We start from the raw sequence: 11,826 nt of genomic DNA on the forward strand, positions 1-11,826 counted from the left end.
GGCTTTTTTCTTTTTGCTTATATGGTGCTGAGGAGTTGAACCCAGGGCCTCGAGCATGCAAGGCAAGCGCTCTACCACTGAGCCACCTTCCCAGCCTGACTTGTTAAATTTCTATTACTCAGAAAATTACTATCAAATTTTATTCATTAAGGTTTAGTCTTGCTTTGAGCTTGCTAGTCTAGTACTGCACACTTGACTCATACACCTAGTCCTTTTTGCTTTTAATTTACTTTTCAGATAGCATCTTTTGCTTTTTGGTCTTGGCTGAGATCCTTCTGTCTCTTCCCCCCCCTGCCCCACCCCCAAGTAGCTGGGATAACAACATACCACCAAACCCAGCTTTTTTCAGGGAATCCCCACACCAAAGGAGGACTCAAAATTTGATCATCTGGCTGGGAAGGTGGCTCAGTGGTAGAGCGCTTGCCTCAAATGCATGAGGCCCTGGGTTCAATTCCTCAGCGTCACATAAACAGAAAAAGCCAGAAGTGGTGTTGTGGCTCAAGTGGTAGAATGCTTGCCTTGAGCTGAACAGCTGAGGGACAGTGCCCAGCACCAGAATTCAAGCCCCAGGACTGACAAAAACAAAAAATTGATCCTCTCATTTCTACTTCCCCAGTAGCTGGGATTACAGATATGCAACAATTCACCAGATCTAGGATAGTCCTTTTTACAATGATTTCTGTGTAAACCTTAATGTTTTAAAAATTTTCTGGAGGGCTGGGCATGTTGGTACTCATATATAATCTTAGCACTTGGGTGTTAGAGGGTGGAGGATTTCCCACTGTAGGCCAGCCCGAACTATACAGAGATCCTGCCTCATAAGTCAAAATGAGCACTGGAGGCAGGCTCCATGTGGGTATAGTACTTGTCTACCAAGCCCTGAAGACCTGAGTTTAATCCCTGGAATTATCATTAAAATAAACAAAATCAACCCAAGCCAAAATGAAATACAAACTCAGAAGAAAACAAAGTTTCAGAGGAAAGTGGTAACACTCTTCAAAGAGATATGTACTCATTACCTAACATGTAACTGTAACCCCTCTGTACATCACCTTTACAATACATCTTTTCCCCATTCAATAGGTAGTTCTGGATTTTACTGTGGAGATAAAAATGCCAAGGTATAGGTGGGCGCCCGTGGCTCATGCCTGTAATCCTAGCTATTCAGGAGGCTGAGATCTGAGGATCATGGTTCAAAGCCAGCCTGGGCAGTAAAGTCTGTGATACTCTTATCTCCAATAAATCAAGTGGTAGAGTGCTTGCTTTGAGCTGAAGAGCTGAGGACAATGCTTAAGCCCAGAGTTCAAGCTCCACAACCACCAAAAAGAAGAAAGAAAAAAAAAAGCCAAGTTAAACTGGGTGCCATTGGTTCATGCCTATAATCCTAGCTACTCAGAAGTTTGAGATGTAAGGACAGTGGTTCAAGGCCAGGCTGGGTAGAAACATCTCCAATTAAACACTCAAGACATGCACATACATTTTAAAGAAGCTAAACATGGCAAAAAGCAAAAAATGAAAAAAAATTCAACACCATTAGCAATTGGAGAGGTGCAAATTAAAAATACTATGATTCATCATTTTTTAGAATGGCTAAAATAAGAAATAGTGACATCTGCAAATGCTAGTGAGGATGCAGAAAAAATTCATATATACAGCCCATGGGAATAAGTATTACCATGATAAATGTAAATATATGGAAAAAACTAAATTTAAGTGTGGGAAGTAAAAATAAATATAGCTGTTTTAGAAAAGTTTCTAAAATTAAAAATGTTAAAAACATTAAATAGGCCCGAGAATGTGGCTTTAGTGGTAGAGTTCTTGCCTAGCATGCATGAATTCCTCAGTACCACATAAAACAGAAAAAGCCAGAAGTGGTGCTGTGTCTCAAGTGGTAGAATGCCAGCCTTGAGCAAAAGAAGCTCAGGGACAGTGCCCAGGCCTTGAGTTTAAGTGCAAGGACTGGCAAAAATAAACCCCAACAAAAAACATTAAATATCAAATATCATACCACTCTACCACTCTATGATCATACACTTGGGAATGAAACCAGAGAAATGAAACCTTACATTCACACAAAACCCTCTAAGGAACAATGTATTACTTAGTAGCTTTCATAGTAACTTGAAAGGCAACTCCTGTTTTTCAATAAAATTTTTTTTCAAATTAAGCAAACCTGGGTAGAGTCTGACTACAGAATAGTTAAAAAAAATTAGTGATATGCTCAACAAACTGACCCCCTCCTCCAAAAAAGACTATTGAAATAAGATAATTATGGAGAAGGGATACAGAGGGGGACAGGATGAAATTAAAGAAAGGAAGGCTATAAAAGAACATGAAGGAACTTTTTGGTGGTTAAATGTTGCATGGATTGATTGTATCAGTGTCAGTGTCCTGCTTGTGATATTGTACTGTTGTTTTTCAAAAGGCTATGAATGGGGAAAAATTCAGCAAAGAGTATAGGAGATTACTCTTATCACTTCCTTTTTAGTGTTTTTTTTTTTTTAATTGAAGTTAAAAGAGAACAATGAAATCTGGTGAAACTGTAGTAGAAAGGGAGGGGGATGGTGATGGAATGATAGAGGGATTAGAGATTGTTGAAATACACTGTATACCTGTATCACAATGAAATCCCCCTTTGAATATAACTAATGTGTGTTAATAAAAAATTAAATCGGAGAAGTTATCACTTAAAAATTTCTGCAAGGGCTAGGAAGGTGGCTCAGTGGTAGAGTGCTTGCCTCACATGCATGAGGCCCTAGGTTTGATTCCTCAGCACCACATAAACAGAAAAAGCTGGAAGTGGCACTGTGGCTCAAGTGGTAGAGTGCTAGATAGCCTTAAGCTGAAGAGCTGAGGGACAGTGCCTAGGCCTAGAGTTCAAGCCCTATGACAACCTAGATTTCTAGACTATCAAACAGCTTATAGAAATTACTAACAAATAGAAAAATAAAACAAAATCTGGCATGAGCCTGACTAGGCAATTTTCAGTCCAAGCTGCCAGTGGCAGAGAAACCTCTATAGAAGGTTTCTTTTCTGGGAGTACTGGAGTTTGAACTCAGGGTCGCACACTTCATAGGCAGGAACTTTGCTGCTAAGCTATTCATCTCCAACTGTTCTTTGCACTGGCCCTTTTTTTTTTTTGGCCAGTCCTGGGGCTTGAATTCAGGGCCTTGGGCCCCCGTCCCTGAGCCTCTCTGTGCTCAAGGCTCTACTACTTGAGCCACAGTGCCACTTCCACCTTATTCTAAGTAGCTTATTGAAGATAAGGGGCTCACAAACTTTTCTGCCCAGGCCAGCTTTGAACCATACGGAAAGGGGTCCTTGTGGCTTTAGTATCCTTCAGTAGGATGCATCAATATGTAAATTTTTTATTTTTTGCATAGGGCTTGAACTCTGGGCTTGGGCACTGTCCCTCAGCTCTGCAGCCCAAGGCAGGCACTCTACTACTTGAGCCACAGCACTACTTAAAGTTTTCTTGTGGTTAATTGGAGATGAGAGTCTCACGGACTTTCCTGCCTGGCCTGGCTTTGAACCGTGATCCTCAGATCTCAGTCTCCTGAGTAGCGAGGATTACAGGCACTTGAGCCACCAGTGCTGTTCTATACTGGCTATTTTGAGACAGAGTTTTGCTTCTTGTGTAGGTATAAGCCTGTGCTGTGATCCCTTTCTATTTTAGCTGAGATGACCATCACCGATCACCAAACCCAGCTTCCCCCATTGAGATGGAGTCTCAAAGGCTTTTACTACCTGGGCCAGTATCAAAACATGATCCTTTCATTCTCATCTTCCCAAATACCTACGATTATAGGTGTGAGTCACCAGTATCCAGTTTCTGTTTTTTTTGGGTTTATTTTTGGGGTCAATACTGGGCTTGAACTCAGGGCCTGGGAGCTGTACCTGAGCTTTTGTGCTTAAGAATACTGTTCTCCCACTTAGCCACAGCTCTACTCTGGCCTTTTTGGTGCTTAATTGGAGATAAGTCTCAAGAACTTTCTTGACATGGCTGGCTTTGAACCTTGATCATCAGGTCTCAGCTTCCTGAGTACAACATTATGCTGTTTTTGTTTTTTTTTTAAGAGTCTGCTGTGTTAATTCCTGCTTTACTCTCCTTAGTGTTGGGATTTACCACAAGGTTTTTGGTAAGGTTTTAAAGGTTTAAGTATCATTTACGAGCCCGGTGCCAATGGCTCATACCTGTAATCCTAGCTATTCAGGAGACTGAGATCTGAGGATCACGGTTCAAAGCCAGGCCAGGCAGGAAAGTCCGTGAGACTCTCATCTCCAATTAACCACAAGAAAACTTTAAGTAGTGCTGTGGCTCAAGTAGTAGAGTGCCTGCCTTGGGCTGCAGAGCTGAGGGACAGTGCCCAAGCCCAGAGTTCAAGCCCTATGCAAAAAATAAAAAATTTACATATTGATGCATCCTACTGAAGGATACTAAAGCCTCAAGGACCCCTTTCAGTATCCAGTCTCCTTCTTAGCCTATCAGAATCCAACTATAGAAGAAATGTAGTTCCCCATGGGAAAATATTATTTTTGTTAACAGAAGGCTGAAATCAATTTCGTTCTTTTTTTTTGTCGTCTATGGGAACTGAACTCAGTGGTGCTGTCTCTGAGCTTTTTCACTCAAGGCTAGCACTTTACACTTTGAGCTACTGTGCCACTTCTGAGATAAGGATCTTTCCACCTTCTCTTGGGGAATAAAATATCAAATCCAGGTTCTTTTCAAATGTTTAATAAATGCTCCACTACAGAGCTATATCCATGATATAATTCATTTTAACTCCTAATATGTCACTGTACAAATATAACACATGTGTCCCTGAACTAAACTTTCAATTGCCTGCTAACTCTATTCCTTTATACTCATATGACCCTTTTTTCTCTTCCTGTTAGTACCTCTCCCTTTCTTGGGTCTCCAAAGCTGAGAAGTACACTGGAACCGTCCCTTCACTTGTGTCTATGTGATTCCTTTACCCTCTTCTACCTGTTCCAGGAGGCAGTTACAGTGGAGCTGTGGATCAAGTGGTAGAGCTCTGTTCCTGAGCACAAAAGCTAAGGGACAATTTAGTTTCTGAGTTCAATCTCTACTATCAGCATACATGTGCATACAATCCTATAAGGCAGCCATATTATTCTTTTACTTCACCCTAAATATTTACCCTTTTTTGCCTAAGAGATGTGTTAAAGCAAGATTTGACAAACTACCAGATTTTTAAAAGTTCAATTTCCCCATCAATTATGGTTGCTTGCAACAATACATGAGTGCTATATCATACTAAATGATTCTTTCCTAACTAGTTTACTAAACTTGCTACTTCAAACAAATCCCCCCTACAAAGTCCTTCCATTTCTACCCCAATTTTTTTTTTTTGAAGTTATACTGGAGCTGGGTGCTCATGACTATAATCCTAGCTACCCAGGAGGCTGAGATCTAAGGATCATGGTTTGAAGCCAGTGGGGCAAAAAGTCTGCAAGACTCTATCTTCAACTACCTACCAAAAAAGTTGGAAGTAGAACTGTGGCTCAAGTGGTAGAGCACTGGCCTTGAACAAAAAAAATTAAGGGACAGGGCTGGGAAGGTAGCTCAGTGGTAGAGCACTTGCCTTGCATGCCTGAGGCCCTGGGTTCGATTCCTCTGCACCACATAAGCAAAAAGAAAAAAGCCGGAAGTGGCGCTGTGGCTCAAGTGATAGAGCACTAGCCTTGAGCTGAAGAGCTGAGGGACAGCGCCCAGGCCCAGAGTTCAGGCCCCACGACCGGAAAAAAAAAAAAAAAAATTAAAAGAAGAAAGAATTATGTTGCCTTTTCCTATTTTTTTTCCAAACCCAGGTTCTCATGCATGTTACTGGGCACGAGTTACATCCACACCCTCCAACCCAAGATTTTTAATGAAAATTTTCCAAATTATTAGGAAGCAAATCCAGCAACATTTTTTATTTTTTGTCAGTTGTGGGGCTTGAACTCTGGTCCTGGGTGCTGTCCCTTAGGTCTTCAAGGCTAGCACTCTACCATTTTGAGCCACAGCATCACTTCTGGTTTTCTGGTGGTTAAATGGAGATAAGAGTCTCATGGGCTTTCCTGCTCAGGCTGGCTTTGAACTGCAATCCTTAGATTTCAGCCTCCTGAGTAGCTAGGATTACAGGCGTGAGCCACCAGTGCCTGGCTACCAGCAACATTTTTTAGTCCTAACCATTCTGTTGTTTCTGATGCTGTTTCATTAGTAAGTAAATATCCACTCTAATCCCTTGGACTCACCTTTTTATCATTAGCAATGGGTTCTTGGGACTTTAGAAGTGAAGCTCTTTCTTCATCAACCCAATTTCCCCACTCTTCTGCTGGTGCATTCCAATCAGAGCTGGGATCAGCTGAAGACAGACCATCTAAAATTTAACAGTATCAATTACTTATCATTTCTTCCACAAATAAATACAAAAACTAAAAATTCTTCATGTTGAACTAAGCTATATATATTTGAGACACAGTCTCACTATGTTAATCCAGTTTGGCTTCGAACTCAAGATTTTCTTGCCCCAGCCTCCCAAGTGTTGGAATTATGTAGCTTCATCACACTAATTTTTTTTGGGGGGTCGGTCATGGGGCTTGAACTCAAGTGTCTGGGTGCAATCCATGAGCTCTTTTGCTCAAGGCTAGCACTCTACCATTTTGAGCCACAGCATCACTTCTGGTTTTCTGGTGGTTAATTGGAGATAAAGAGTCTCACAGACTTTCCTGCTCAAGCTGGCTTTGAACTGTGATCCTTAGACCTCAGCTTCCTGAGTAGCTAGGATTACAGGCATGAACTACTGGCACTTGGCCACCACACCAATTGCTAAACAGTAATTTTAAAACAATTGCTCTTTTTCCAAGAATACTTTAAGAGCTAGAAAAACAAAACAACAATAAGCCAGTAAATGACGGTACCATCTTTACCAAAACTTTTCTAGGTACATATTAAATACACTTTCTAGATAGTCCAGTGAACATACTAATTAGCCATTTAATTTTATTCTCTTTATTTCTCTATTGGTCTCCTGAATCTTCACCCTTACTCATATCTATCTTTAATGTGGCCTGACCATCACATAATGTAATTGTTTCTAGGACAGAATTTATTTTCAGTAGCTAAAATTACACTCTCTACCTACTATCATTTATATACACATTTTCCCATCTTAAAGTATTCTTCAAATTTACCAACTCATGATAGAATATGCAACTTCTTCTCCTCAGATTACTCCATACCCCTTTTATCTGATTATCTCCAAAAGTATCTGAGTTGCTTTGAGGGCTTCAATTATCACAGACACAAAATCAGTTTTATTCTAGATTTCCAAATCGATTTCCTTCACTATAGAAGGCACTTTTTTTTTTTTTGGTTGGTTGTGAGGTTTGAACTCAGGGACTGGGGGATTTCTCAGCTCTTTTGTTCTATGCTAGTGCTCTTAGTCACTTTGAGGCACAGTGCCACTTCCGGTATTCTAGTTGTTGAGTCTCACCGACTTTCCAGCCTGGGCTGTTTTTCCGTTGCAATTTTCAGATCTCAGCCTCTCAGTAGAGGATTACAGGCACAAGCCACCAATGTCTGGCTTGTATGACTATTTTTTAAAAGCTTTTAGTAGGTTTTTCTTTTTTTTCCGGTCATGGGGCCTGAACTCTGGGCCTGGGCGCTGTCCCTCAGCTCTTCAGCTTAAGGCTAGCGCTCTACCACTTGAGCCACAGCGCCACTTCCGGCTTTGTTCTTTTTTGCTTATGTGGTGCTGAGGAATCGAACCCAGGGCCTCATGCATGCAAGGCAAGCGCTCGACCACTGAGCCACCTTCCCAGCCCCAGTAGGTTTCATTATATTCTTTTCCTGTGTACATAGAATACACTTCTGTAATTTCACTACTGACATCCTCTCCTAACATTGCTCAATGGAAAAATAAAAACATTTCCTACTAGCTCCAAATACTAAATTCTTTAATATATACTTACAAAATTCTCCTCCCACCAAAAAAACTCCACCCCAAACCAAAAACCCAAATCACACAGCATGAGACCCCAAGTTTGTGTGAGAAAGAAACAGATACATTAAAAATAAGTATATCTTTGTGGATTACAGGAATTTTATTTACTCACTAATTAATAAGTATTTTAGTTAATAATTTACTATACAGTAGAACTGGAACTAAGTAACTTCTAAAACCAAGTGAAATAGACTCCATCCCCAAAGACACCTGGCTCACACTCTGTCTATTCAGGGATGGAAGGATGCTTACATCTGTAAGCATAACAAGAAAAGAGTGATAGATTCCATCACAGGGATTGAGAAATTAGAGAGGAGGAGCTAAACCAGCATAGGACATGGAGAGCCATTAGGTGCTGGTGGCTCACGCCTGTAATCCTAGTTACTCAGGAGGCTGAGATCTGAGAATCATGGTTCAAAGCCAGTCTGGGCAGGAAAGTCTGTAAGACTCTTCTTTCCAATTAACCCCTAGAAAACTGGAAGTGGAGCTGTAGCTCAAAGTTGTAGAGTGCTAACCTTGAAATATAAAGCTCAGGAACAATGTCTAGGCCCTGATTTCAAACACCACTACCAACAAAAACAAAAGAAAACAAAATAAAGTTTACAGTTCCGTGAGGGAAAATAGGGAAAAAGTGACTGTGAGAAGTGTCCCAAAAAAGTCCATATATTTATGAATTCAGTACCATGACAGGCATTCAAAAACAGTTTTAACAGTATTAACACAAAAGTTCAAAGCATAGGTGTTACATTCAACAAATGAACATATGCACAGTTCTCTACAACTTACTGACATTGTGATTTGCTTATGTTTCTTAATCTTAATTGACTATATACCAACTTCATAGAATGCTGAGAGGATAATATAAAATATATGTAAACAGTTCAAAGCAATGCAATAAATGCTCAATAATATTGTTTTTATCATCATGAAGGATATATATATATGTATATATATACATATATATATATTTCTTTTTTGGTTGTTGTTGGTTGTGGGCTTGAACTCTGGCCTAGGTGCTGTCCCTCAGCTCTTCAGCTTAAGGTTAGCACTCTACCACTTGTGCCACAGTACCACTTCCAGTTTTTTTGGTGGTTTATTAGAAATAAGAATTTCACAGACTTTCCTGCCCAGCCTAGCTTTATTATTATTATTTTGGTCAGTTGTGGGACTTGAACTCTGGGCTTGCTTGGGCACTGTCCCTCAGCTCTTCAGCTCAAGGCTAGAGCTTCTACCACTTGAGCCACAGCACCACTTCCGGTTTTCTGGTGGTTTACTGGAGATAAGAGTCTCACGGACAAGATTGGGTGGGGGTGGGTGGGGGGAGGATGGGAAGGGGAAACAAAGGAAGAGGCTACAACGCTTAATAAGAAATGTACTCATTATCTTTCCCATATAATTGTAACCCTTCCGTACAGTATTTTCACACACACACACACACACACACACACACACACACACACACACACACACACACACACAATATATACATAAAAAAAGTCTCACAAGCCGGGCGCTGGTGGTCCACGCCTGTAATCCTAGCTACTCAGGAGGCTGAGATCTGAGGATCACGGTTCAAAGCCAGCCCGGGCAGGAGGAGAGACCGTGAGACTCCTATCTCCAATAACCACCAGAAAACCGGAAGTGACTCTGTAGCTCAAGTGGTAGAGCGCTTGCCTTGAGTTGAAGAGCTGAGGGACAGCGCCCAGGCCCAGAGTTCAGGCCCCACGACCCACAAAAAAAAAAAAAAAGTCTCACAGACTTTCCTGCCCAGCCTAGCTTTGAACCGTGATCCTCAGATCTTAGCCTCCTGAGTAGCTGGTATTATAGGCATAAGCCACCCGTGCTCAGCTCATGAAGTATATTTTAAAACCATTTATGTGCATCAATAAGATACATTTGATGAATTGCAAAATCATTTTTGTAAGTACAAAGTTATCAAGTAGATGTTTGGAGTAAATAACTCATATCAAGCATTCATTAACAGAACTGTTAGGATATTCAAATGCCAGAGATGTCATTGTAAGGTTTAAAGCTTACAGATAACACACTCAGACTTGAAAAATTGCTGTTCATTAGCCATGTCTTTATGACTGTTTGCCAAGAAAGAAACTATCAAGTAGGAAAAAAAGTAGGCAAACAGGCAGAATAATTCACATACGCCCATTTTCTTAATGATGGAGATGGGTGTCAGGGATAAAAATCTAGTGATTTAGTGAAAGGATTATTTAAAAGGCTTAGATGGCCCTAAACTTTGATGAATAACTGTCACCAATAGTTTAATTCCTTAAGAATATTAATAGAAGACAGATTTTTATAAATATCTTTTCTTTTGGTCAGTCACTGGGGCTTGAACTCTGGGCCTGGGTGCTGTCCCTTAAGCTCTTCAGCTCAAGGCTAGCACTCTACCATTTGAGCCACAGTGCCACTTCTGGCTTTCTGGTGCTTAACTAGAACTAAGAATTTTATGGATTTTCCTGCCCGGGCTGGCTTTGAACTGTGATCTTTCAGATTTCAGCCTCCTGAGTAGCTAGGATTACAGGTGTGAGCCACCGGTGGCAGCTCTTATAAATATCTTCTACGTGGTTCTCAGGCTTGAACTTAGGGCTTAGCTTTTTTGCTCAAGGCTACTGCTCCAGCTTTTTGGTGGTTAATTTGGGTAAACTCAAGAGCCTTTCTGGCACATAAAGACATCTATACCTTAAACCTAAGAGACAACATGTTAAGCATATGACATGATAAATGTAAAATGATATTTGGACTAAATATTATGTTCGCTATCAATATAGAATAATTACTGGGCACTAAAAAATAGCTCCACTAAAAACAGTAACACAAAACATAAAATTTATAGAGGAAGGAAGTTAAAGAGAAGGTTTAGACTTTAAAGACAGCCAATATAGGTTTTATTAAGTTATTGGATAAGCATAAAGCTAACTTACAGAAATAGATATGCTACTTGTTGCATTTTGCAGCTTGATTAATCTAGATTCCTCATCAGTGACAAGAGTTCAAGTCATATGACATAGTGTAAAACTCAGATCTTTCTAAACTAGTACTCTAGTACCTATAATTAATCTTCAAAGTATTTCACAAGCCAGGTACCAGTGGCTCATGCCTGTAATCCTAGCTACTTAAGAGGCTGAGAACTGAGGATCACAGTTCAAAGCCAACCCAGGCAAGAAAGTCTGTGAGACTCTTATCTCCAATACACCACCAGAAAACAGGAAGAGGCACTGTGGTTCAAGTGGTAGAGTACTAGCCTTGAGCTGAAGAGGGACAGCCCCCAGGCCCAGAGTTCAAGCCCCATGAACCAATCAAAAAAAAAAAAAAAGGAATTTCACAATACAGCCTTGCCTATAATCTACCATCCCAACTTTGTCTTCCTTAGCCTCTAAAAATTGTGCTTCAACCACTAATTTGCAAATTTGCCTTCATGAATGCTATCATCACCAACACTGTATATACCATGTGGAAGTTAGAGTATGAGAACTCTAGAGCCAAACTAGCAAAGTTTAAATATATCTTCCATTTAACTAGCTGTATGGCCCAGTGAAAATTAAGTTAGTTATTCTTTGTCTCAGTTTCTTCATCTGGAAAGTGTGTTTGTGTGAGTAATATCTACTTGGACAAATAAAAACTATTTTTTTAATCATGTCAGAAAATATGTTTTACTTATGCTACTCAAGAGAACTTTTCCTTTTCTTTTATTTTTTTGTTGGTCGTGGGGCTTGAACTCTGGGCCTGGGCACTGTCCCTCAGCTCTTCAGCTCAAGGCTAGTGCTTACCACTTGAGCCACAGCGCCACTTCCGGCTTTGT

The 11,826-nt window shown here is 40.4% G+C and overlaps 1 protein-coding gene and 1 long non-coding RNA gene across 4 annotated transcripts in view; one reads left to right on the forward strand and one right to left on the reverse strand.

Annotated features, from left to right (window-relative positions):
• Nucleotides 1-5,780, forward strand: part of LOC105982810 — a 23,907-nt gene extending 18,127 nt beyond the window's left edge. The window contains exon 2 of the long non-coding RNA XR_001174919.1: nt 5,738-5,780. This is a non-coding gene — a long non-coding RNA (uncharacterized LOC105982810). The remainder of the gene's footprint in view (nt 1-5,737) is intronic.
• Nucleotides 1-11,826, reverse strand: part of Mtdh (metadherin) — a 75,605-nt gene that overhangs the window by 6,670 nt on the left and 57,109 nt on the right. For all 3 annotated transcript variants that reach the window (XM_013012492.1, XM_013012493.1, XM_013012491.1), the window contains one exon: nt 6,259-6,383. In XM_013012492.1, coding sequence (XP_012867946.1) covers nt 6,259-6,383 — 125 coding nt within the window. The remainder of the gene's footprint in view (nt 1-6,258; nt 6,384-11,826) is intronic.

Source organism: Dipodomys ordii, unplaced genomic scaffold, assembly GCF_000151885.1.
Source record: "Dipodomys ordii isolate 6190 unplaced genomic scaffold, Dord_2.0 Scaffold17, whole genome shotgun sequence".
Taxonomy (NCBI): domain Eukaryota; kingdom Metazoa; phylum Chordata; class Mammalia; order Rodentia; family Heteromyidae; genus Dipodomys; species Dipodomys ordii.